Source organism: Rhinolophus hipposideros (assembly GCF_964194185.1).
Source record: "Rhinolophus hipposideros genome assembly, chromosome: 5".
Classification (NCBI taxonomy): domain Eukaryota; kingdom Metazoa; phylum Chordata; class Mammalia; order Chiroptera; family Rhinolophidae; genus Rhinolophus; species Rhinolophus hipposideros.
This window is the reverse complement of record NC_138051.1, coordinates 37727561-37752846: the sequence shown is the minus strand read 5'-3', so window position 1 is coordinate 37752846 and position 25286 is coordinate 37727561. Positions and strand designations below refer to the sequence as shown.

Below are 25286 nucleotides of genomic sequence, written 5' to 3'. Positions count from 1 at the left end.
TTCAGCCTTGTTACTTTTAATTGTTCCTCAGTCACTTATTCCTAAATGAGTTTCCCCAAACAATTCTCTTTTCTTATGTTTTCCAACCATCTGTTAGCAAATTACTTGTTTTTTACACATGAAGTTGCTGTGAGCCACATTCATCTCACTATTGGATTAAGGGCAAAATGTCGCAAGTGTATTGTCAAAAAGAATATTTCTTATGCAAAGTCTTATCAAAAGGACCCATTCCCTGCCCTTTGCACTCATTTTGACACTGAAATAACAATGTGGTCTTTCAGGAACATCAGATACACTTCAACCAACTTCCTACTACAAGCAAAACCAGTGCTCTCCCAGTGTTTCCATTTTGGGGTAAAGGCATGACCTCCCACCCAGTTTCGAAAGCCAGAAACCTGGGACACATCCCTGGCACCTCCCTCTCCCTCCCCAGCCACCACCCATATCTAATCCATCACCACAGGCTGACTGTCTTTTACCTCCACTCCCGTCACCTCCTCCTCCCCAACCCAGCAACAGCAGCCCTGGCTTCCTGCTTCGGCTCTGCCCCTCTTCACCCTCCAGACTGTTTTCCACACAGCAACCAGAGGGATCTTTCCAAAACAGATCGCATCGTATCATTCTCCTGTTTAAACCCTTCTGTGGCTCTTGCTGTCAGGATAAAGGTCCAAATCTGGAACAGACAACCGAGGCTGCCTCATCTGGGAGTCTCCCTGATCCCTATACCCCTGCCCCTCAATATCTCTCCTGAACCTGCCATGCGTCCTCCCTCCTTCTGTCCCTCCCAAGCCCGACTTGGCAAGGGAGTTGTTGGGTAAGACCTGTCTCCCCAAGTAGACTAGGGCGGGACATCAGCATTGGGTCCCACTGTTTCCTCATAGCTTGGCAGGGTACCTGCACATAGTAAGCTCAGTACCAATTAGTAAATGATGAATGGATAAATGAATGACTACAAGAGAAATTAAACCTTTGTCTGCGCCTGCAAGGCTCTGCACGCTGGAAAACTATTTCCTGTAGCCACAGTGTGTGCCAGGCCCTGCCTGCTGCCCTTAGACTCACTCCTCCCAGCCCAGTTTACCTATTTTCAGGACAAATTGTGATTCTGAGTCTCCAACGTTTGTGGGTTTTGTGATCTGTGTATATTTTTACTAGAAAATTTACTGACTTGATGAATGCAGTGACTGGATTGCAATAGTTACGAGTTCAACAGGGCAGACTCTGAAACCTGGAGACATAAAAGTTCCCGTTCTGGCTCCGGCAGTTCAGATGGCTTCTCCAAGAAGAGTCTGTGGCCCCAGAACCCTGCTCTTTTAGCTGCTACTACGGTATTACAAAAAGATCGGAGAATTCAGTTCAGGGCAAAGCCTTGGGATTTCCCCTGCCTACTTCTACTCCTCCCCCTTTGCAAGTCTGCAATTGATGTTTCAGTTAAATCTGATTTCATTTAGATAAGCTTGGTGGAGGGAGACAGGAATAGAGGTGGTCCCCTCACGCCCCACCTCAGGGTAGGCATTCATCATGGAAGTATTTCTTGGGCAAGCACCTCCATTAAGCCATACTTAACGCTGGGGATACAGCAGCAAACCAGAGACTGTAATGTTTGGGTGAGTGTTTGGGTGAGCAGTGCTCCTGCTAGGTCTTAAAGAATGAGTAACATTAGAATTGATTGGAGTAATTGAACTGATCTGTTTTATGTTTATCTCAACTAAATTGTAAGCTCCTTTGGCCCCATAACTGTTACAGGTCTTTGAATCCTTGGCACCCCTGACACATAGTGGCCACTGGGTAAGTGCCAGTTGTTCTGAGCTGGGAAGTGGTGGATGCAGGGATGGGTCACTCAACCAGCTGAGCCTGGGGTGTGCGGCTGGGGACAGGAAGCTGGACAAGTAGGTCCATCCCCTGACTGGGGACTGGGTGGTGGGCCTCAGGAAACCCTTGCAGACTCTGAGGTGCAGAGATGAAGTTTCCATAAGGCAGCAGGGGGCCATTCCTGGTGACAGGGGCAGGCTGGGTGGGGGGTTAGGTGGAGGGAAGGGGCTTATCAGAGGACCTTGTGGGGAAGTATAAGAGGGCTGAGCCCACAGCAGTGGCCGCTTGGGGCAGAGGGGAATGTGGAAGTTTTAGGAAGGCAGAATATGGGATAGAGAAGGGTACCCATTAGTGAGGGTGATACCTCTGAACTAAGCTAAGATTGAGGAGCCACATTTCTGACTGACCCTTCTTTGGGGAGCGCTAATAGCCTCACTTACAGATTATCTTTTCACCTACTGACAACAGGCTTCACACTCAGGCACCTCCAGGGCTCTTGCCCCACCCATGGTCTCCCCCTGGCCTCAAGATTCTAGGACTTGAGGCTCTAGCCCCTTTGGAGGTGTGGGTGAGCAGGTGGGGAGAACAGGGAAACTGCCTCCTCAAGCTCTCCAACTGGTCCCTGGGGGTCAGTGAATGGGGCATAAAGGTGGTGGCAGGGTTCCAAGCACCCAGGCATGCCGTGCTGAAGGCGAAAACTAAGGAGGGCCTCATCTACTTTTCAGTGAGGACTTCACCGTCCTTCACTCTGGAGCCAAGCAGCCTCCCAGAGAGGGAGATACCCCAGAGAGATGGAGATCCCAAAGGCCAACCTGCTTCCCTCCTTCCTCTTCTCAGCCTGGCAGGGCCAAAGGGTGTATACTCCGTCCAGGGGGAGCTGGGAAGTGGTGGCAGGGAGAGCAGTAGTAGGAAGGGCTGGTACTTGCTGGGTCTGAATATCTGGGTGGTGATTCTTTAGCCTGAACTGTTGCCAGCTTAGCCACTGGAAACAGTGTCAGCATTGGGGAGCAGAGCCCCGCTCTCCCAGGAAACTGCAGTCATAGAAAATCCACATACCTCCAGCTTTAATTAGCAACCTTCAATGGCCCCAACCCCACCCTCCACTCTGGGTCAACAGACTCCATCCTTCCACTCTGGGGAGTCTGGAAAGAAAGCCAGGACGGGCAGGCTGCAGGCCAATTATGAAAGGACAGAGTCTCATCTCCCTAGCCTTTTCTCATTTCAGAGTCCTCCTCTCCCTATGTAAATCTTAATTCATCTTACATTTAATTAAACAATTTACTTCACCAAGTAAAGGGAACTACTGCATACCCAACCCTGCCCGGCTTGGCAGCATCAGGCAGGGCTCAAGTGCACTAAAGGCCTTTGCTACCCCATGCCCATAAATAGAACAAGCATTTGGGGTGGGGCCCCCACGTTGTCCTGAAAACACATGGCAGAGGCTGCCTGTGGGGAGCCCAGGAGGATGTGCCGGGGTACTCTCAGGGCAGGCCGTGCAGGCAGCCCCCGTGTGCTTATCTCCCAAGGGCAGCTGCTAGCTCGCTGCTGGCCTCGGCTCCTGCAGCAGGTCTAACCGCCTGTCTCTTAGTGTGTGCGGCCATCTGTATGTCTATGTGTGTGTGTGCATGTTTGCCCCTGATGGGCACAGGGGAACAGGTGTGTTTGGATGAAGAGACGTCTATCTCTGTGGCTGGGGCAGAGCCCTCGTCTTCTCCTTCCTCCTTCCCTCCCTCTACTGCCGGCAAGCGCAGCCCTCTCTCCTTCCTTCACTGACCCACTGTCCTCATCTGAGGAGGAAGTTACGAGATATTTTGGACCTGGAATATTGTTCCTCTCTTCAAAAGGCTCCCACTTACCCATCCAGTGTTTACTCTCCCATGTCTCCCAGGGCAAAGGTGTATTGGATTGCCCAGCAGAGTAAGTGGGAACATAATTGTCCCTCTCTGAGGCTAGTCTGTGTTTACTCAGCGCTGTCTCCCAGCCCCTGGCCAGTACATAGCTCTTAGCTTGTCTATAAAGGTTTGCTGACGAAGTGGCTGATGGACCTGGGCAGGGAAGCAGTGATGCACACTCTTTCTCCATCTGACGTCTTTCCCTTGCTGAAAATAAGCTGATGGAGTTGGCCCTGGGGCTGGCATGCCACTTCGGCCCGGGGTCACCTCTGGCGGCATTATTCTAAAAAATATAGGTGCACAACTACTTTGGAAAACAGTTTGGAATTACCTAGTAAAGCTGATCAGGTATATGGCCTATAACACGGAACTTCCATTCCTGGCACTGTGCCTAGAGAAACTCTTGTACACATAAACCAGAAGACATATACAGAATGTTTTAGAGTAGCCTCAGACTGGCAACAACCCAAATGTCCATCAACACTAGAATGGATATTAAATTGTAGTATCTTCACACAATGGAATACTATAGAAGAAGAAAAAATGACCACATTACAGCTCTACTTATTAACATGAAAAAATCTGTATGAGGAGCCAGGAAACAAGATACAGAAGAATACATTTAGTATGAGTCCAATTGTAGAAAGTTTAAAAACAGGCAATCTAAGCAATATTGTTTTGGGATACATACAGAGGTAGGAAAACATAAAGCGAGGAGAGGATTGTCACTAAGTTCAGGATGGTGGTTCCTTTGGGGAAACCGTGTAACGGAGGCTTCTATGATACTTGGGATATTCTCTTCATTGACCTGGGTGCTGGATACATAGGGATTTGTTTTATTATTGTCCTTTGCATCACATATGCATGCTACGCACTCTTCTGTATCTACCATAAACACGAGAAACACGAAGGATGGTGTGTGCCCCAGTTCTGCCCCCTTTCCCCAGCCAATCCCCATTCTTGTCGTTAGCTGTCAGAAGAGGGGCCATACTGTCCCTCACCACAGTTCCTTTCTGTTTCTGAGAGGGTCAGAAGAAGATGGGGCGGGGGGTGAGGGCCAGCCCTCTGTAGCTGGGCCCTGGCTACTCCAGGGTGAGAAGGCCTAAGGAAAGCAGGGCCAGGCAAGGCCAGCTGGCTCTGCTGTTTCTGCCAACTCTGGGGATTAGGCCAAGGCTCTGGCCCACCTGTTGTTTCACTCATTCGGCATGAACATAGGCACTGAGTGCTCACTGTGAGCACTGGGTGCTGTGGGGAGGATTCAGATACGTGAGAAATGGTCTTTGACCTCAGATCTTACAGTATACTCAGAGGTGGTCACATACACAAATAACTATGGTACCAGCAAAATGTGAGCTAGGTGTCACATGACTACCCATCTACTCTTTCAACAAACATTTGTTGAGCACCTATTTAGTATGTGCCAGAAACCCCGCTGGATAGTGAGCACATAAAACCAGTTAAATCACAATTCTGGCTCTTAAATTCTTAGCCTAATGCAGGGGAAACAGACACATAAATGAGATAAATACAACACTGGGGCAAGCCCACTGATGTAGACATGCGCAGGGAATAAGCAGGAAGGGGCCCCACTCAGGATGGCTGGGATGGGGACAAGGAGCGAGGAAAGGTTGGGAAAGGGAGGTCTTCCTGAGGAAGACAGCTCCTAAATTGAGGCATTAGGGACGACGAGGCAAGGGCGAGGAGAAGGGCTAGAAGGACATCTTCTGCACAGGGACCAGCTGTGACAAAGGCACAGGCGTAAGAAACAGCACCAGGCAGACTATTTGCAACAGGAACACAAGTTCTCAGTGGGGGTGGGGAGGTGAGCCATGGGAAAGGAGAACCAAGGCAGGTCAGAGTCCTATTTGTCTTGCCAAACCTTAGATCTGATAGATGCCGGGAGCCACTGAAGGATTTAGGGGGAGCTTGGTAGTGCACTCTGGCTCAGGGTTGAGGGACGTGGACTGTAAGAAGGCAAGCAAGTTGTCAGGTTGTTGTGCATCCAAGAAATATTTAGACAGGTTAGCACTGTCTGAGTGGGTGGGTAGTGGGAGTAGGAGAGACTAGTTTAAGAAGAGCTCTCTGCCAGAGTGACCATGTGGAGCACACAGGGAGAGGCGGGCTCCCACCCAGAAGTAGTATAGCTCTGCACTCTGGGTACTGAGAAGCACTAAGTGTGGGCAGGGGGAGGGGACTCTGTACCTTCTGATCCTAGGGCTCCCAAATGCTCGCCTGTGGATAGGATTGGCCTGAGAAAGTGAGGGAAACATGGGCATGTAACGAGCTCTTATAAGTCAAATGTATGCACTTTAAAGAATTATCGTTAGAAGTGTCTGCAATTAAATCAATAAGTAAGTAGTATATCACTTAGAAGAATGAAGTGAATTACCAAAATAAATCTCTTAAAGATTCAAAAGATTCAAATGTGGTTTCATTCGGTGGGAGGGCCAGGGAAGTTCTTTTAAAGAAATAAGCCTTTTAAACTGTCATATTTTAAAACCCATGAACATAAAACACAAAATTAAAAAAAAAACAAAAAACCCACTGGCTTTTGTTGAGTCCTTTCTACATTTTTTAATTGCTACAAGTGGCCTTTCTTGTATGAAATGATACAAGGTAGAGGATAGCCGGCTGTTCCCCCCGCCCCCGCCCCCCCTCCCCCCCAATGTCCTCATTTGGCAAAACAAAACGTCGTTGAGCCCTGTACAGCTTGAAATCAGAGGCCGGGACCGGGCAAAGGCCGAGGGCTGAGCGCCTGTATGCCCACGGGCAGCCGGCAGGGGTCAGGCGAGCTCCACGCAGAGCCCGCGGAGCCGCGCCCGAGCTCAAGCCCGCGAGCCTAAGGCTACGCGTCGCGCGATGCCTCGTGGGAGGGGGACAGAGAGAGGACCCTGAACCTACCTGTAACTGGGGGTCGCGACTAACGGCCACCTGGGTCCTGGGTCCAGGCTCCGCCAGGAGGTACGTGAACGGGGCGCCCCTCCCCAGCCCCCACGCCGCGTTGACACCAGCTCTGGCTCCACCCAGCATCAGGGCGGGGCTGGCTTGCCCGCCCCGCCGTTTGCTTGCTTGCCCTGGGCAACTCACCTTACCGGTCTCCTGGAATGCGGGCTTGTGTAACCTCGTCTCCCGCACCGAGTTGTCGAGTTGTCGCGAACATCAAGGAGCTAATATGTCAAAACGAGACTTGAGAGGGCTGTGCAGGGAAGGGATTGCCAATACTAGATTGCGTGGGTTTAGAATTAGGTCTCTGGGGAAGTGTCCTCTAGGTCCCAGGTCAGTTGTTTTAATGGGTTTCCTGTGCCTCAAAATCAATTACCCCTGGAGATGTGATTAGGTCTGGGGCAGATTCGGAAATCTGCATTTCTTACAGGTTGCCAAATTCTGATAAAGGGTGTACCCAGACCACACTTGGAGAACCATTTCCGTAGCTTCTGTTACCATCCCATAAGGCAAGCAGTAGGAAAACAGGGATGGCAGTCAACAGGGGAGCTCGGCTGCTAGTATGACCTGCCTATAACTGCAGTGGACTTAGAGGCAGCCTCAGGAAGGAGCAGGGGTGGCAGCTATTTTATAGTTGGGTGGCAGCTATTTTATAGTTGCACAATACATGTAAACAACCAGAATCTCCCACAAGAACCAAAGTGGAAGTGCCCTCTGTCCATCCATTCATGACTCAGGCTACATTTTCTTTATTCTGTTTGGCTTTATTTTATTATTATTTTTAACAGGACTTTATTGGGGAACAGGATTTTTTCCAAGTCAAGTTGTCCTTTCAGTCTTAGTTGTAGAGGGCGCAGCTCAGCTCCAGGTCCAGTTGCCGTTGCTAGTTTCAGGGGATGCAGCCCACCATCCTTCACGGGAGGTGAACCAGCAACCTTGTGTTTGAGAGGTCACGCTCCAACCAACTGTGCCATCCAGGAGCTCAGCAGCAGCTCATCTCAAGTTCAAGGTGCCTGTTCAATCTTAGTTGCAGGGGGTGCAGCCCACCATCCCTTGTGGGAGTCGAGCAGTAGAACCAGCAACCTTGTGGGTGAGAGTCCACTGGCCCATGTGGGAATCGAACCAGCAGCCTTCGGCATTAGGTGCATGGGGCTCCAACCGCCTGAGCCACCTGGCCGGCCCTTGGCTTTATTTTTAAACATAGCAATTTCACATATAGCATCAGAACAGTAACTTTTTCCCTAAGTTGGTGGCAGAGCTGACTAGACAAACCATCCGATTCTGTCACATTCTGAATGTCTCCAGGTTGGTTGTTCTAGCTACACACCAAAGGCAGCAAGGCTACCATTTTAGCCACATTCACCTCCCAGCAGGAGGCAGGGAGGGGAAGTGAAGGGACAGTGCCACAAGCCCTGGATCTTCCTCTCAGGTTGGAACTGTGCTGGGGTAGGTACAAGAGCACTTGCCTACAGACCAGGAGCAAAAGTCAGAAGACATACTCCTGGGCTGAGAGCCAAGAAAAACAGTTCTCTCTTTTAGGGATCTTAGATGAGGCTGGAATCACCCACACGTTCCACTCTGTTCCATCCAGGCAGCTGTGCAGTGGAGCCACAGGTTGGCATTCTCAGAACCCCCATCTCTCGTGATCTGAATTATAACTCAAATTCTGACCTTGGGAAAATCAAATTATCTTGACCTTTTAAAAAACATGGGGATGGTTTCCGGAAATGTATGTTTCCTTCTAGCTCTAAAACTCTTACCACTCTGGTCTCCCTCACACCTTTAAAAATCCCTGGGAGATCTGAGAGGCAGAGACCTCCTCTCTCCTAAGGACTGATTCCACACCTTTGTCCCCCTTCACCAGTGAGCAGACTGGAAGGCAGGAACAGGACCTGGCCCAGCCACTCTCAAAGACATGGGGCTGGAGCCAGACAGGCAGCAGTAGCAAGTCTATTGCTTCTCCCCAAAAACACCAGTGTAGAAGCAGATGGGTTTGCTTCATAATATGTTTAATACAAGATGGCAGCAGCCACTGTGCAGCTGTAACAAAAGTAGCCATAGGATATCCAGAGAAATGTCCACAGGCAGCCTCGGCTGGAGCCAAGTCAGACAACTCGCCAGACACCTCAGGCCTGCTGCCCATTCAGCTGTGGGCTGTCACATGGCCAAGACTAGATAGATGATGGCGGTGGCAGAGCAGTGCCAAAGGGATCAAAGGTGCTGCCACAGAGGCCAGCATCTGAACATTCACAAGCATGCTGGCCTCTGTCCGACAGAGGACTCTGGGTGTCACAGGTGTTCTGAGATGCCTATTCCCAGAGCTATACGTCTTCGTGGTGAGGTTTCAGCCCTACAGCACGAAGCCTTACAGGCTAGAAGGGCTGATGCAGAGGGTACCTGATCACAAGCTACTGGAGGCTGATGAACATCGGCAGAAACAAAGGTTTGGGGGTTTTCTTCCCCCTGAAAGAGGCTACCAGGTTCAAATAAATGGAGAGGGGCAACGTTTGTGGTGTACTTGAGCAGAGAACTCTCTGGCAGAGGCTTGCCTAAGAAAAAGCGGTGGCCACCTGCCTGCCCATCTGGGAAGTAGGGGGAGTCAGGGTTGGAAGTCAGAGAGCAAGAGCATAGAGTCCCCAAAACCCATCCCAAGCAGCTCCAGAAAAGCCACTGTGCTTCCTGCCAAGTCCATTTTAACCCACTGAATGCTCTTCCTGGGTGGGCTGGCTGGCTGGCTGGTGTGGCTCTGAGGCCCACCGTGCTTTGGTAGCCGTTATGGAGAACTCAACCTCATACAGAGGCCAGAGAACGAATTCAAGAAGGTCAGCCGAGCAGCAGGGCCAGCCTCGGGCAAGGGAGTAGAGTTGTCACTCCTCTACTTCCAAAGGCCTCTAGGTGTTGGGAGGAGGGGGGAGAGGCATTGGAGTTAGTGGAAGTCTGCGTTGAAGGCTCTGCCGATGACCAGCCGCCTTACCTCACTGGTGCCAGCCCCAATCTCATAGAGCTTGGCATCTCGCAGAAAGCGGCCCATGGGAAAGTCGTTGATGTAGCCATTGCCACCTGCAGCCGGGGTTTAGGGAGAGAAGAAAGGACAACAGGAAAAGTGATAGGCTGTTGGCAAAACAAGGGAAGCAACAGAAGGCCAAGAATATATACACAGGCCAGAGGAGGAGAGACGGATTAAACGGAAGCAGCAAAAGATGGCTAGAAGGAGCGGTGTAGGGAACACCTAGTTGGGAGGTGGGTGGACAGGGGCTGGAAGGCCACCTAGAGTGTGGAGGACAGCAGGCAGGGAGAGGGACGACCACTGGCAGACATGGAGAAGCGAGACAAGGGGATACCGCGTAGCACTTACTGGTGCCAGGCCCAGAGAGGGAAAGTCATTTGCACAAGTCACACAGCCCGTCAGTGGCAGAGCCAGGATTCAAACCTAGGCCATCTGGCTTTAGTCTGTGCTCTTAACTACTGTGCAGCATTGAAACAAGACTGTCCCACCTCTGAGGCATCTCTCTCTGCCCACTTCCCAGTGTCCACAGGACCAGGCGGAGCTTGGGGAGAGAGGATGAGAGGAGGGCATTGCTGAAAGTAGTGGAAACTTAATGGCCTCTGGAAGTTGTATTCTCATTTACTTTTCCTTGTCCCCCCAGTAACTAGGAGCCTAATGGCATCAGCTCAACTGCAGCTAGCTGAAGCTCAGAGTGAGGGGTGAAGAGGAAACCTCCTTCCGGCAGCCACAGACTCTGGGGGCAAGGCACAGTCCTGGGGGTGGGGGGTGGGGAGCCTCTCACCAAAACACTGAATGCCGTCCAGGGCCACCTGTGTGGCACACTCCGCTGAGTAAAGAATCACACCCGCACAGTCCTGTGGGAGGACAGCCCTGGTCAGCAGGGCCCTGCAAAGGCCACGCAGACAGCAAGTCCCAGCAGCCGGCCCACTGCCTTCTCCGGGACTGGCCCTTACCTTGCTAATGCAGTGGCCCTCGTCACAGGCCTTGGCGACATTGTAGACGTACTGCCGACTTGCCATGAGGCGGGTGTACATGTCAGCCATTTTTCCCTGCATCAGCTGGGCACAAAGGGAGGTCACAAGTCAACATGCTAGAGTCACATGCCTCTCAGAAACTCTCCCTAGTTACCAAAAGTAGGTCAACAGTAGCAACCTGACAGCCAGGAATGGGGACATCAGGGCACAGAGAGGAGATGGGACTTGCCTAGGATCACAGAGATAGATGGTAACGGGTCTGGAGATAAGGCCGGAGGGTTGCCGCTGTACCCTGAAATGGCCCTTCACCCCCCACCACCCTCATTAATGTCCTGCAGTGTCTTCAGACCAGAAAGTATGATTAAAAATGCCACTCCCTTTCCCCCAGGCCTCCCCACAACCTGTACACTTCATCCTTTAATCTTATTGCCTAATTCAGTCATCTCAAATAGGAAGTGAGGTGACATGTGATGAGCTTCCTGACAACTTTCAAAGCCAGGTAACATGCCGAGGAAGCTTGTCTGACAAGCATTCAAACACATTTTGCTGGGGAAGGATAATAAATGGCACGTGCACTGTGTACTCATTTGTTAAAGAAAACTTGAGCACAATGAAAGCACACTTCAGCAAAGCAGGCCACTCACCTGGAAGTGGCCGATCTTCTGGCCAAAGGCTTCTCTCACGTGAAGATAGGGAATGGTGTGGTCGAGGACAGCCTGCATGATCCTGTGGAAAGGAGAAAGACCCAGGGGCAGTGCCTCACTGTTCCTCCACTGCCAGTTGGGGTGGCAAAATACCCGTGTGGGAAGCCCTGAGGGGACAGCTCAGTGAGACAAGGAGCTAGAGTTTTAGGGAGGAGAAAAGGAGCGTGAGGACATTTGTCACCCCTGCTTAGTCGCTGCACTGATTGTCCAGGATTTGTGCCCCTTCCCCTGAGATCAGACAGAATGGCAGGACCCCTGCATAGAGGGGCCCTAGAGCCCAGGCATCCTGTTTCACAACCCAAGTAACGAAGGAGAATTGCTCCTCAGGCCTTTTGTCTATTACCTAATGATCCTTCCCTTCAATGTGAAATTACACGCTTAGGAGGAGGTTTTTCTTCCTCCAAGAGACAAGGCGCATCTGCCAGGAGGCAGCTCCCCTTGGCTCACAAGGGGATGGGTGCAGCGGCTGTTTGTGAGGGTACCACTGCCAAAGAGTCCAAAAGCTCAGCTCATACTCACCCAAGGGGCCCACCAGCCAGTACCAGCCGCTCCAGGTCCAGCCCACTCATCAGCACGTAGACGCCCTTACCTTGATGGCCCAAGATGTTGTCAGCTGCCGGGAGAAATGCTGGTCAGAGGGAAGAGGGCTAGCTATAGACTCTCTTTTATAAAAGCTACTAGGTTTGGTACCATGGCTCCCACTCGAGGCACAAAAAAATGTCACCTGACCTTCAACTAGGGTTCCGGTGAGAGAAAAGGATGGAGTTTACCACTTTCAACCAGAAGTGGAGCTTGCTAGATGGACCCCACCACCACCACCACCACCACCACACACCCCCCCTGTTAGACCAGACACAAAGGCCCGATCCTTAGATCCTCCCCTTTTCTTCCTTCACTGCCTTGGCTGGGAAAGAAGAAAAGATAATGTGGTCTAGAAGTCATCCAATCCCTTCCTAGTTCTTTTTACATCTGTGTGCATAATTACTCTTTCCTCCAGGTCGATTCTGCTCTGGTCCAGTATCACCCACCCCCGCCCCTTCAAGGGTGGCCCATGGAAGAATCTTCGTCTAAGAGACGAGCCATTCAGCCCTAGTGCCAAACTGCTGAGCGCCTCTCCACCCCGGAAGCCAGGACCCTGGATGGCCTTGGAGTTTTTTCTGCTGACAAAGAAGGATCTGTACTGGTTTTTCAGTATCATCAGTGAATACCTCACACACGCTGTCCAGGGAAACGTACAAACAAGGATGTCTGAAGGACATTAGTGGGCAAGGGCAGATCTTACCTTTCCACTCCAGAGACTGGAATCCAATCCACACTGCAGCCACAGTCAGGAAAAATAGCTGCCCAATAGGCCCCCAGCCCCACATGTATGGGCCAGTGGGAAGGACAGCAGTAGCAGGACCACTGTCTAGCCATTAAGTCATTGATAAACTAACAGTGGGGAGCCTCTGTAACCCCAAGATGGGCTTTCTCAGCTTATGAAGGGGTCAGGACGGGCTCGCCCTTTCTCACAGACTCACCAGGAACCTTGCAATCTTCAAAGATGAGCTCGCAGGTATTAGAGCCCCTCATCCCCAGCTTGTCCAGCTTCTTGGAGGTGCTGAACCCAGGCATATTCTTTACAGAAACAGAACATGACCTTGATTACAGACAAGGCCCCAACGGGGCCTAGTAAAGGGAAGACCCCTGAGAAACGCCTACCTTCGCATCAAGTTCCTCTACTCTCACGACCGGCCAGCATCCTACTCCTTGAGCCCCGACCCTGTGCACAACTGCTCCACTCCTGGAAGCTCCAGCCCTAACACCCTACCCTAACCCCAGCCTCCTCTGCTGCTAGCCTGTGTTCTCACGGGAGTAGTTCTCCCAAACACCCGATCTCTGGGGTCCTCCTGACCCTTCTTGGCTTTCTTTCCTCAGGGAAATCACTTCCAAGACACTCTCACCAGCCCATTCAATTCCTTTGCCCCCTTGTTCTTCTGCCATCTGTACCTAATTGAGTCCCATCCGGAATCCATTCAACTACCTGTGTGCTTTGACCTGGACTAATTAGAGGCAGTGTGCATTGGCAAGTGCCCAGCTGAGCGCATGTGTTGCTCCCCTCACCTCCTGGATGATGAGAGTGGCACCTCACAATCTTGAGATTTGTGATCTTAGCCAGTCCCTTTGGGCTACTCACTTCTCATGTCCTCCAATTGTAGTCAGTTCCTCCCCCCCACCCCCTCCCACCCCCGTCTCCCTAGGGAGGGTACTGCAAGCCTCTACAACGCTCTACCAACTCCCCCACCCCAAGGTCCCCAGCCCTCCAATGCCTGGCCTCCCACCTCAAGGTCATCAGGCAGATTCCTCCCTTATCACCTGTAACCAGCCTTATCTCTTCTCCCGCAACTCTCCATTGTGTTTTGCTCTTTTGCTCCCACACATCACAAATTCTCCCTCTCCTATTTTCCTTTCTCTTTACCAAAAAATTTGCTCAGTTCTTGCTCATTCTTAAAAACAAACTCAAACTCCCAGCTTTTTATTCTAACTCCTGCTCTATCTCCCTCTTGATTTTATTGTCAAGATTCGGAAGGTGCGGTCTTTATTGTCTCCACTCCCACCTTAGTCTCCCATCGCAGCTCTCAGCAGCTCCCACCCCCCCCATGACATCCGATTGTCAAGTCCAGGTGTCTCCTTTCAGTCCTCATCTTCTTGGCCCCCTTTGTGTGGCCGGCTCCACCGATCTCAGACTTGACCCATCCTCCCTGGACTCCACTTTCTGGCCACCCCCCTTTAAGCCTGCTCTTGCCTCACCCCACTCCAGGGAGCCTTAGCAGAGCACACAAGGATCGTGTTTGCGATCAGTGGAAGGGATCTATCCTTGGCACCGCTGTCAGGAGACCAAAAGTTCCTGCCGTGCCATCCCCTCCACTCACCTTCTCCACGATGAAGGCCGTGATGCCCCGAGAAGCTGGCACAGCACCCGGATCTGTCTTCGCGTAGACAACAAGGACGTCAGCATCAGGCCCATTGGTGATCCAGAACTTGTTGCCATTCAGGACATAGTGATCTCCTGAGAACAGGAATTTGGCTACTTACTCCATCTGTGTTGGCTCATCTCAGCCAGTTGTCCACAGACCTGCTGCTAAGCAGAAAGCTGCCCAGCTGGGAAACCGTTCTGGAAACCCAGCAGAGGTGGCCACCCAGTGATTGCTTCCTTAGCCTGAGAAAGTCCGTCCCTCTGCCCATTTCAGCTTCCAAGTCAAGACGGGACTCACCTTTCTTTTCTGCTTTTAGCTTCATGGAGACAACATCAGAGCCAGCATTAGGCTCACTCATGGCCAGGGCTCCGATGTACTCACCGCTGATTAGCTGTAAGGAAAACCCCAAAGGGTCTGGTTATGACTTCAGAAGTACCTAAAGGAGCTCACAGATACTTCTTGCCTGTTCATATGACACCCCTTCAAATTTCCCTCCAGACCAGGGTATTAGTAAAGTGCTATAAGAGAAGCCCTGTATCTACAAGGCTGAAAATCTCTCTCCTTTTCCCATTCCCTTTGCAAGCACAGCAAGTTCTAGTCTTCCATGATTTTTTTGCCTTTTGTGGAACTCGTAAAATATTTCTTAGCTTTTTAAATTGACCTTTGTGTTCAGTTGCTTCAGCTCAAAAATAGAGGAAACCACTCTGACCTCACCTGATACAGAAACATAATTAGATAGGTAAGAAAAACTAAGGAGAGCCTATTTCACTATTTCATTAACAAGGTATCATTATTTAGCTAATTTGCCATTCTACCTGCATCAATAGGCATAGAAATAAACCAGTCATACAGTTTTCAGTACGTTATATCTTTTTAAAAATTATTTTTATTATTAGTTTCAGGTGTACAAAACATAATGATTAGACATTTACACACCTCACAAATAACCCCAACAAGTCTACCCATCTGACACTGTACGTAGTTATTACAATACCACTAACCATATTTCCTATGCTGTATTGTACATCCTATGAATATATATATATATATAAATTATAGTTGACCTTCAGTACATTATTTCTAATTAAACCAAGTCAAAAATTTCATCTTAGGGCCGGCCCGGTGGCTCAGGCGGTTAGAGGTCCATGCTCCTAACTCCAAAGGCTGCCAGTTCTATTCCCACACCGGCCAGTGGGCTCTCAACCACAAGGTTGCCAGCTCCTCGAGTCACGCAAGGGATGGTGGGCAGCGCCCCCTGCAACTAAGATTGAACATGGCACCTTGAGCTGAGCTGCCTTCCAGGATGGCTCCGTTGGTTGGAGCGCAGGCTCTCAACCACAAGGTTGCCAGCTAGATTCCTCCAGTCCTACAAGGGATGGTGGTGGGCAGTGCCCCCTGCAACTAAGATTGAACATGGCACCTTGAGCTGAGCTGCCACTGAGCTCCCAGATGGCTCAGTTGGTTGGAGCTCATCCTCTCAACCACAAGGTTGCCGTTTGATTCTTGCAAGGGATGGTGGGCTGCGCCCCCTGCAACTAGCAAAGGCACCTGGACCTGGAGCTGAGCTGCGCCCTCCACAACTAAGACTGAAAGGACAACAACTTGAAGCTGAATGGCACCCTCTACAACTAGGATTGAAAGGACAACAACTTGACTTGGGGGGAAAAAAAGAAAAAGTCCTGGAAGTACACACTGTTCCCCAATAAAGTCCTGTTCCCCTTCCCCAATAAAATCTTAAAAAAAAATTCATCTTAATACAGGTTAAGATAAAATAAACAAAATATTTGGCACTGGATTTAATGGAGAGCCCTAAATATTTTTCTCAAGATGGAAATAGCTGTATTGTTGTTCTTTTCCTGATTTATTGATAAAATTAAAGACTTCATTGAATGTGAAAAGTAATAGGACAGCTGTCTTAGAGAGATGTCTGATAGTTAATAATCTTTAATAGTGAAAAATATTTTTATATTATACTGATATGAAGCATATGCTAATTCCAGTGGGAGGCGATTTGCTTTTCCCTTGCACCATCTATAAAAATGCTTAGTAAGAAAATGCCAAATACAAATAAGATTTCAAGATATTAAAATAGACTGTTTTGGAAAATAAACACTTTAGCAGGACTCAGCTATCTGAAAAGAGTGACATGATAATAAAAATGCTGTTTTATTACTAGCCATTCCCATCGTCTTAAAGACCCCCCCATACCAGCTCTCTAATCAGCTAGCGATGTGGCCCTGGAGCAAGGAATTTAACATCGCTATCTTCAGTATTCCTGTTTAGCCTAAAAATGGGAACTACACTAGCAATCCAACAGATTTCTGTTCAAATAATAAACATTTGTAAAGCCCCTAGCAACTGTCCCAGGAAACATAAGTGCAGAATGCCATCTTTCAAGGCTCCTTTCAGCTGATGAACCTTCTCCATGGCCTTCCCTGTCTTCTCAGACAGATTTTCTTCATTTGTATTCATACAGCACTTTTTGGACCTCTGATTCAGTATGCCGTATTATGATTACTCATTTGTATCCCCCTTTCTGATCATCTGTGAGTTCTTTGAGGGCAAGGATAGTATGGTTAATTATTTTCTGTATCTCTGGCATGAAGCAAGGTCCTGGTGTAACTAAGTGATCAGCAAGTATTATTGCATTGAATTTGTAATGGTTGTCATCAAACTAGATCCAAAAGGACACTTATAATGTTAGTTTTCTGTTTCTTAAAGTGCTTTCTGAAAACGGTGTCCAGTGATGAACTCAGGAGGTCTGGCCCTATTTTTAAGTTTTTTGACTGAAGTATTTGAAAGCAAAACCCTGACCCCTTCCTAAACTAACCATATCTGGTTCGGGCAGCATGCTACAGAAGACAAGTGTGACCTGCCCTCGCCAGTGGCAAAGAGTGCCGTTGGTGGTTGCACCGTGAGATCAGGGTATATCTCTCCATTCCCATTTCCTCACCTTGGGGAGGTACTTCTCCTTCTGGGCCTCATTTCCATTGCGCACAATTTGGTTGATGCAGAGATTGGAGTGGGCACCATAACTGAGTCCCACCGCTGCAGAAACTCGGGACATCTCCTCCATCACCAGCACGTGTTCCAAGTAGCCCAGGCCAGAGCCGCCATACTGGACTGGGAGTGGAAGTTGTAATGGGGAGTGGAAAAGGCAGCCCAGATTAAACTAGGACATTGACAGGAACCTTACATTTATTGACAGCAGAGAAACACCCTTGTAGCCCCTATTCCAAGTTGCCCCAGCAAAGTCAACAGGTCGATGCCATGGGCTGTTTACGAATATGCAGAACTGGTTTTGTCTGCTGCCTCTGTCAGTGGAAGTGTGGTTCAGTCAATGCAACTCCTGCTTTATCGCAGAGAGACCTCTCAGTGAAGACAAGAGAACCTGAGTATCCACTGTTTGGAAGTGCAGAGGCAGATGAATAAATGAAGAAGAAGACCTCGAGTTTAACCAAGAAACACAAAGAGGGAGGATCAAAGCACTAAGAACAGATACAAAGCAAAGGACGCGTGTGTAAAAGGCCGGAGGAAGGTGAGATTTTCATAGCAAGTTTGGACCTCAAGAAGCAGGATTTTCAAATCAACATGTTGTACACCTTAAACGTACCCATTGTTATATATCAATATACCTCAATGAAAAAAGTTAAAAAAAAAAAAAAGGCAAGATTAGTAACAGAGGACAGGAGAGCCACAGCCTGAGAGAAAAAATCCAGTGGGCACTGCAACAGAGGGCAGAAGAAATGCTGGTAGGAAACTTCAGAACTCCTCATAAAAACTGCTTTTTCCTTGGTAGCAGATTTAAAATCAACATGGCGGGGTCATCTAGTACCAATCCCCTGCCCTGCTATTTGGGTAAACCCTGGTGAGACCGTCTGCACATGTTCATTCTGACCGAGAAGTCAGGCTTATCCAAGGCTCTAGGGGAAGGTTGACCCGACCCCTGCAATTCCAGGAAGGAAAGCCAAAAGGTGAGTGACACTGGAAACAGCCAGCAGGACAACCATATGGAAACCAGAACTCATATCTGGCTTTCTTTTCGAGGTTCCCCCTTGAAAGGGTTTTCATCTGACTTCTAACTGCCTTTCTTTTCCATTAAATACCATCTGATTCAGAAGCATACTATCTATGGGAGTTCATAAACGCCAAGACACAGTGAAAGAAGGAGTCTTGTTTGGGAGTTCCCACTGGCCTTCCCCTACCATTTTTCCATTAAGGTGGTCTAAATTTTAAGTGGTTTCATTTTATCATTACTCATGATATAACGTTCTGTGATAAGCTCAAATCCCAGAACTGTCTCTGAAGTGGTGAGGGAAAGATGTAAGAAGTATATTGTATTTAGCTCTATTCCAATGCCCAGTGAATACAGGCCAAAGCAGGGTGTTCCATCCAGGCTTTGGCTGGTGAGGCCACTGGCTCATCTATTTACTGGCACTACAAGCCAGGCTGGGCCTCTCCTTCAGAGGCCAACATCTAAACCAGAGCCCACCAGCTCCCTGCCCTTTATCCCTGGAAATCCTGCCCTTTATCCCTGGAAATAGGTGGTAAGACCCACAGGGGATTTAGGGCAGGCCCAGGGAGAGCCTATTAAACACATCATCTGGCCACCTTATGTGGAGGCTCAGACAGGCACCCTTTTCCTTCACACCACCATCTGCTCCCAAATGAGCTCCAGGACCAAGCTATGGGCAGAGGACACAGGTAGTCTCCATAGGGACACACTTGTCCTGAGTCGTCCTGCCTGGATGCTACTGGTAGGGCAGAGCTTAGGGATTAGGGGAGATAGTATGACTGAGGTACTAAGACAGCTACCAGAATCACCTGCGGGAGCGATTAAGAATGCTGAGTTCAAGAGTCTGAATGATCCTGATCCAAGTGAACCACACCGGCCTACTCTCTCCCTTATCAATGTCACTGCCTAAAGAAATAGAAGGCTGTACTCTGGGCTGACAGTCCATGGGTGCTTTCTCAGATCCAAGAGGGGGGAAGTGCTGCGTTTCTTTGAGCATAATCTTTCCCCTCTTATCCTGCTTCTTTTGGGACTGGTATTAAAGGGCCTTCAAGAAAAGCTCTCTTTAGGGCAAGAAACTCTACTCACCAGGAGCTGTGATGCCTAGAACTCCCAGGTTCCCCAGCTGCTTCCAAAACTCCTGCCAACAGAATGGAGTGAGCACAGTGAGTTGTGAGAAGGCAGCCCATCACAGGTGCCTGGACACCTGGGACAAGGAAACCCAAACGCTTCACAGAAACAGGCTGCATACTTAGGGAGGTTTCATTTACCGGAAGACTGTGAGCCCTTCCAGGCAGCTGTGCAACTCCCAGACCAGCCCCGCCTAGCTCCTAGACTGCCTCCCTGCCCCTCCAGTGTGGGCCTCAGAACTCACTCGAAGGTTCTTGAATTCATTGATGCGATCAATCTCCTGGGCTTGGGGGGCTAAGTGCTCCTGAAGGAACTTAGACATGGTCTGACGAAGCTAGAGGGAAAGAGGTGGACAGATTGAAATAGTACATTATTGCCACTGAGGACAGCATCTCCACCACTGAGGACACATTCAGGGAAACAGTCCACAAGTAACTTCACCAAACAGCATCCGACAGAAACTTACAGGACCACTAGTTTATGCTTCCTTGGAGATGATTTTCACCCCTTTCTTTTGAGGTCCTCAGACTAGACCGCTTGAAGATTATTTTTTAAATACCTGTCCCCTACATAAAATCATTCCATGGCTTTCCACTGTACTTACTATTACTAGAAGGCCCTGCATGAGCTGACCCTTCCCCCGTAGCACCACCTGCCCCCACTTACTGTGCTCCAGCCCCAATCCCTTCCGTTCTAGGTGCATTACAGGTTCTTTTCTAAACGTTGGTTAAAAGAGATTAGAAACTCCTCTTGACAGGAAAGTTTGAGGAGTAGGATAGAAAGAACCCTTTCTGTCCAGGGTGATTTTTAAGCTCTGTCTGCTGACTGTAAACCCAAGTGGTCTTTGGAGTTCCCGGAGGCGTAGGCACAGGAGAATCCTGTTTCCGGGGAAATCTGTCCAAGTGAACAGCCTCCTCCTGGAAGGGCTCTCGTTCAGCTCCACTTGTAATAGCATTTTTCATGTATTTTGTTCAACTTCGTGCTCTAACTCAGTGGGGGCAAATTACACTGTGCATTTCAAAACCCCGGAGATGTGTACTGGAAAAAGATTTCTGGGGGATGATGATTAACCAGGTTTGAGGACCACAGCCTTAGACAGTGTTCAGGTGTAAGGGGACGTCAGACAGACTGAGGGCCCTTTTGCCACATATAGGTGACTCCTATCTTTTACTCCTCATGGAACTCCGGCAGCCGCGCACACGCCACGACTGGCTGGGCGCTGGGCAGAAGAGCGCCGCGGCGACCACGAAGCGGGAGGGTGGGGCCGGGCCAGGAGGCGTTGGGGTCGCAAATGCGGTCGAGCTCCCTACCTGCTTCTGCTCCTCGCTTAGTCCGTTGATCGCATCATCCACGGGCAACAGAGAGTGAGCCCGCTGGCAAACGAGGCCTGCGAGCGGCGACAGCGATGCCCGAAGCCTCCAGCTTGCAACTCGCCGTCCCAGGAACCAAGCCGTAGTCGCCATCTCTGCGTTGCAACGGAGCGGGAGCCGCAGCTGCGAGGAGCTAGCTCTCCGGGCTCCACCAATCCCGTACTTTGCTGCCCACAACCGGCGGCGAGGGGGTGGGTCTCCAGCAGCCTATCACCCCTCAGCAGCCCGCGGAAGGCCGCGCTGCCCTTGGCCGAGACGCGAGCCAATCAGTGGTGACCTCTGCCGGCGGACTCCGCGTGGGGCGGCTGTGCGTGCCGGGGCTCGGAACCTGTTGGCACAGACGCTAGGTTAGGTCTTGAAGTAGAATAACCAGAAAAGTGCCTTGTTCTTTGAATCGAGGATATAGTGTCTTCCCTGCGTGGAAATAGCAGTCCCTAAATGCAGAAGTCTATCTCTGTGGGAAATCACGTGTTAAAACAGCAAACGGAAAACTTCCCAAATGCCCAGTGCTTGGGAATAAATTGTTAAGGCAAATCTGGGATAACTCAGCCTGGGAAAGTAGGCTCGCTCTAGTGAGCACACTGATTATAACGCAATAAATTTTGCTTCATTATGTAAGAGGGTTTGTTGATTTATGATTCGAGTTTTATGCAAAAGAGGCTGCTGTCTTCCAAATTATTTAATTACAATAATAGCAGGACTTTTTTTTTTTTTTATCGGGGGTGGTGTGGGTTGGGGTGGGAGACGGGAAAGGAAGAGTGGTGTGTGATGGAATTCAGCTGATGGAATTCAGCCTCCATCCCCTCCCGCCTCTCACTATTTTACTCCTTCTCTGTGGTGGGCCAATGCCCTTGAACAGTTCATCTCAGGTAGTTCAGTGCCCTAAACCCAACCACTAAGCCTAAGCGTCGCAGTCCCACTACCTAACTGGGAGTTTGGACAAGTTTCTTGGGTCGTTTCTGTCTCTGTTTCATCATCTACAAAATGAAAATAATACCACCCACTGCAAGGCTGTTAGGAATAAAGGAGATTGCTTTTTTTCCCCATTCTTTTTTTTTTCTAAGAATTTCTGTTTTTTGTTTGTTTTTAAGATTTTATTGGGGAAGGGAAACAGGACTTTACTGGGGAACAGTGTGTACTTCCAGGATTTTTTCCAAGTCAAGTTGTTATCCTTTCAATCTTAGTTGTGGAGAGCACAGCTCAGCTCCAGGTCCAGTTGTCAGTTGTTAGCTGCAGGGGGCACAGCCCACCATCCCTTGCGGGAGTCCAACCGGCAACCTTGTGGTTGAGAGCCCACTGGCCCATGTGGGAATCGAACCAGCAGCCTTCGGAGTTAGGAGCACGGAGCTCCAACCGCTTGAGACATGGGGCTGGCCCCAAGGAGATTGCATATTTAATGACAACACTTTTTGTTCCTTCTTATAGTACCCATTAGTGCAAGGTCTCAAACATAGCAAAGATAAAAGTCAGGCTCTGTAAACTTGCCAAGATATAAGGCTTTCTTCTTCACTTCACTGCCTCTTATATCACCATCTACCGTAGAGGAAGAGGATTTCCCCTGTAAACACCAAATAGAGGTTCTCTGTCTAGACTCGGAACAGGGTCTTGCCCCTTACCTCACCCTGTTTTCAAGGGCCATAACTCAGTCAAAGGCGTAGAATGTCTCTCTCCAAGACTCCATGCCACCACCTTTGAGAGTGCAACACAGTTGAGAACTGTGGGGGTTCACAGCTAGTCACCCCAAGATGTGCTTCTATGGTAAGCAGATTGTTTTGAGCTAAAGGCAATTTTAACTTCAGGCTCAAGGGAAACTTCTGCCCCTCCTTTTAACTACCTAGAAGAGCTTGAATTGGGGGCCTTGCGCAAAATAAAAGATTATGACCCACATATCTTTTTGACCCACATGTATGACAGAGAAAACATTTACATATTAAATATCTGCTCTTATTCTGCAAGGACCCTTTGAAGCCCCCAAGGTGCATTACCTCATCCCTAGCTCAGGTTAACTTATATACCTCAACCCCCCTTTTTATCTCGGTACCTCTCTTACATGTGGGGGACTCTGAGTCTCTCACGTATGCAGTTTCCATACACATGTGTGTATTAAATTTGGTTATTTCCTTTTGCTAGTCTGTCATCCTGTCTAACTGATGATTAGACCAGCCAGAACCTTGAGGGTAGAGGAAACTTGGTTCCTTCCCCACAGAGCCAAGAGCCTGAACTTCAAGGAAGTAGTTAATAGTGTCCTCAACTGCTTAAAGGCCAAAATAAAACTGAAAGTCCAGTGGATTTACCCATAGGCAGTCATTGGTGACTTGTGCGAAGACTGTTTTGGCAGAGTAATGAGACAAGAAGCTAGATTATCCATAGGTTAAAGAAAAAAATAACAATAGAAATTAGACAATATTTTAAACAATATGATAAAGAAAATAAAGCAAAACTTGTGGGATGCAGCTATTTGGCCTTTAGAGGGAAATTTATAATTGTCAATGCATATACTGTGTTAAAGAACAAAATTCAACAGAGTAGATTTGAAGATCTAATTGGTTTTACTAAGCAATTCATATATTGGGCAGCATCCCCTCTAGCAACTAGAAGGGAGCTCTGATGAGTTGTACAAAATGGAAGGTTTTTATAGGCAGACAGTGTGGGACTAAGAAGTTAAAAGAGTGGATTATTTCAGGCAAGTACATCAACCCTCTAGGGGAAGGCAGGGGGTCTTATCAGGTAGTTTACCTAAGTAGTGCTGACCAGCAAATCCGAGAGTGATTGGTTTAAAAATTCCATTCCTGGAAGAGTCTGAAATTGCAATGGGGTTAATTATTAAGTTTTGGTTTAGTGTAATGGTTTAGCAAAGGTGACTCCATTTTGCCCTGATGTTTATTTTTTTCACAACTGGAAAAGAGAAATTGAAATGAAATGATCAACTCTTCTATTCTAAGAAAATTGAGGGCCAGCCTGGTGGCTCAGGCAGTTGGCACACCGCGCTCATAACGCTGAAGGCTGCCGGTTTGATTCCCATATGGGCCAGTGAGCTGCGCCCTCTATGGCTAAGATTGTGAACAATGGCTCTCCCTGGAGCTGGGCTGCCGGTGCTGGCAAAAACGGCCCTGAGACTGAGAAACAACTGGAGTGGGAGGGCGGTGGAAAAAGGGGTGGAAAAATGAAAAGGAGAATAGCTTTCAGACCTATAGACATGGAAAAAGTAATAAAAGGATATTTTGAGCAATTCATGCCAACATATTTGACAAATGCATTTATACGAAGTTCAAGAAAAGAATATTCACAGATCGTGATTTTCTGTCAGAATAGTGCCCCTCTGGAGGGGGGGGCAGTAATTTATTAACCTGTATACTTAAGGTTAGTATACTTTGGTAAGCCTCAATACACTTTATTAAAAATTGTAGTAAAATATACATAACAAAACTTGCCATTTTATGGCAAATAGACATATGAAAAAATGTTCAACATCGCTAATCATCAGAGAAATGCAAATGAAAACCACAATGAGATATCACCTCACCCCAGTCAGAATGGCTTTCATCAACAAAACAAATAGTAACAAGTGTTGGAGAGGCTGTGGAGAAAAAGGAACTCTCATACACTGTTGGTGGGAATGCAGACTGGTGCAGCCGCTATGGAAGGCAGTGTGGAGGTTCCTCAAGAAATTACGAATAGAATTACCATATGACCCAGCAATCGCTCTCCTGGGTATCTACCCCAAAAATATAAAAGCATTTCTCTATAGAGATACGTGTACGCCAATGTTCATTGCCGCTATGTTTACGGTGGCCAAGACATGGAAACAACCAAAATGTCCTTCGATAGATGAATGGATAAAGAAGTTGTGGTACATATACACAATGGAATACTATTCGGCGTTAAGGAAAGATGATATAGGAGCATTTGTGACAACATGGATGGATCTCGAGAGAATAATGCTAAGTGAAATAAGTCAGACAGAAAAAGCAGAGAACCCTATGATTTCACTGATATGTGGTATATAAACCAAAAAGAACAAGACAAACAAATGAGAAACAAAAACTCATAGACACAGACAATAATTTAGTGGTTACCAGAGGGTAAGGGGGTAGGGGGTGGGTGATGAGGGTAAAGGGTATCAAATATATGGTGATGGAAGGAGAACTGACTCTGGGTGGTGAACACACAATGGGATTTATAGACGATGTAATACAGAATTGTACACCTGAAATCTATGTAAATTTACTAACAATTGTCACCCCAATAAAATTAATTAAAAAAAAAAACTTGCCATTTTAACTGTATTTAAGTGTATATCGGTGGCATTAAGTACATGAAGTACATTTACAATGTTGTAATGCCTCCATTACCACTATCCATTTCTAGAACTTTTCATCATGCCAAACAGAAACTCTACGTATTAAACAATAACTTTTGGTACCCTCCTCCACCCAGCCCCAGTAACCTCTAGTCTACTTTCTGTCTCTATGAATTTGCCTACTCTA

At 48.5% G+C, this 25286-nt stretch overlaps 1 protein-coding gene across 7 annotated transcripts; it reads right to left on the bottom strand.

Moving 5' to 3' along the window:
* Positions 1-7427: 7427 nt before the first annotated feature.
* IVD (isovaleryl-CoA dehydrogenase) lies at positions 7428-21051 on the bottom strand. Of its 7 annotated transcripts, none has more exons than XR_013993288.1 (14): positions 20740-20968; positions 19674-19763; positions 19388-19439; positions 17240-17409; positions 14584-14677; positions 14242-14378; positions 12850-12946; positions 11849-11942; positions 11270-11351; positions 10605-10709; positions 10433-10505; positions 10000-10192; positions 8926-9704; positions 7428-8883 (listed from the first exon to the last, which is right to left on the bottom strand). XR_013993288.1 is itself a non-coding variant. In XM_081047446.1 (14 exons), the coding sequence occupies exons 1-14, from the start codon at positions 20890-20892 to the stop codon at positions 8131-8133; spliced, it is 1395 nt and encodes a 464-aa protein (XP_080903572.1). In that variant the 5' UTR covers positions 20893-20968; the 3' UTR covers positions 7428-8130. The 7 variants fall into 7 exon arrangements, 4 of the variants coding, with proteins under 4 accessions (XP_080903572.1, XP_080903575.1, XP_080903573.1 ...); XR_013993289.1 differs by having other exon boundaries at positions 10140-10192; XM_081047446.1 differs by having other exon boundaries at positions 7428-8239; positions 9619-9704; positions 10140-10192.
* Between the last annotated feature and the right edge of the window lie 4235 nt (positions 21052-25286).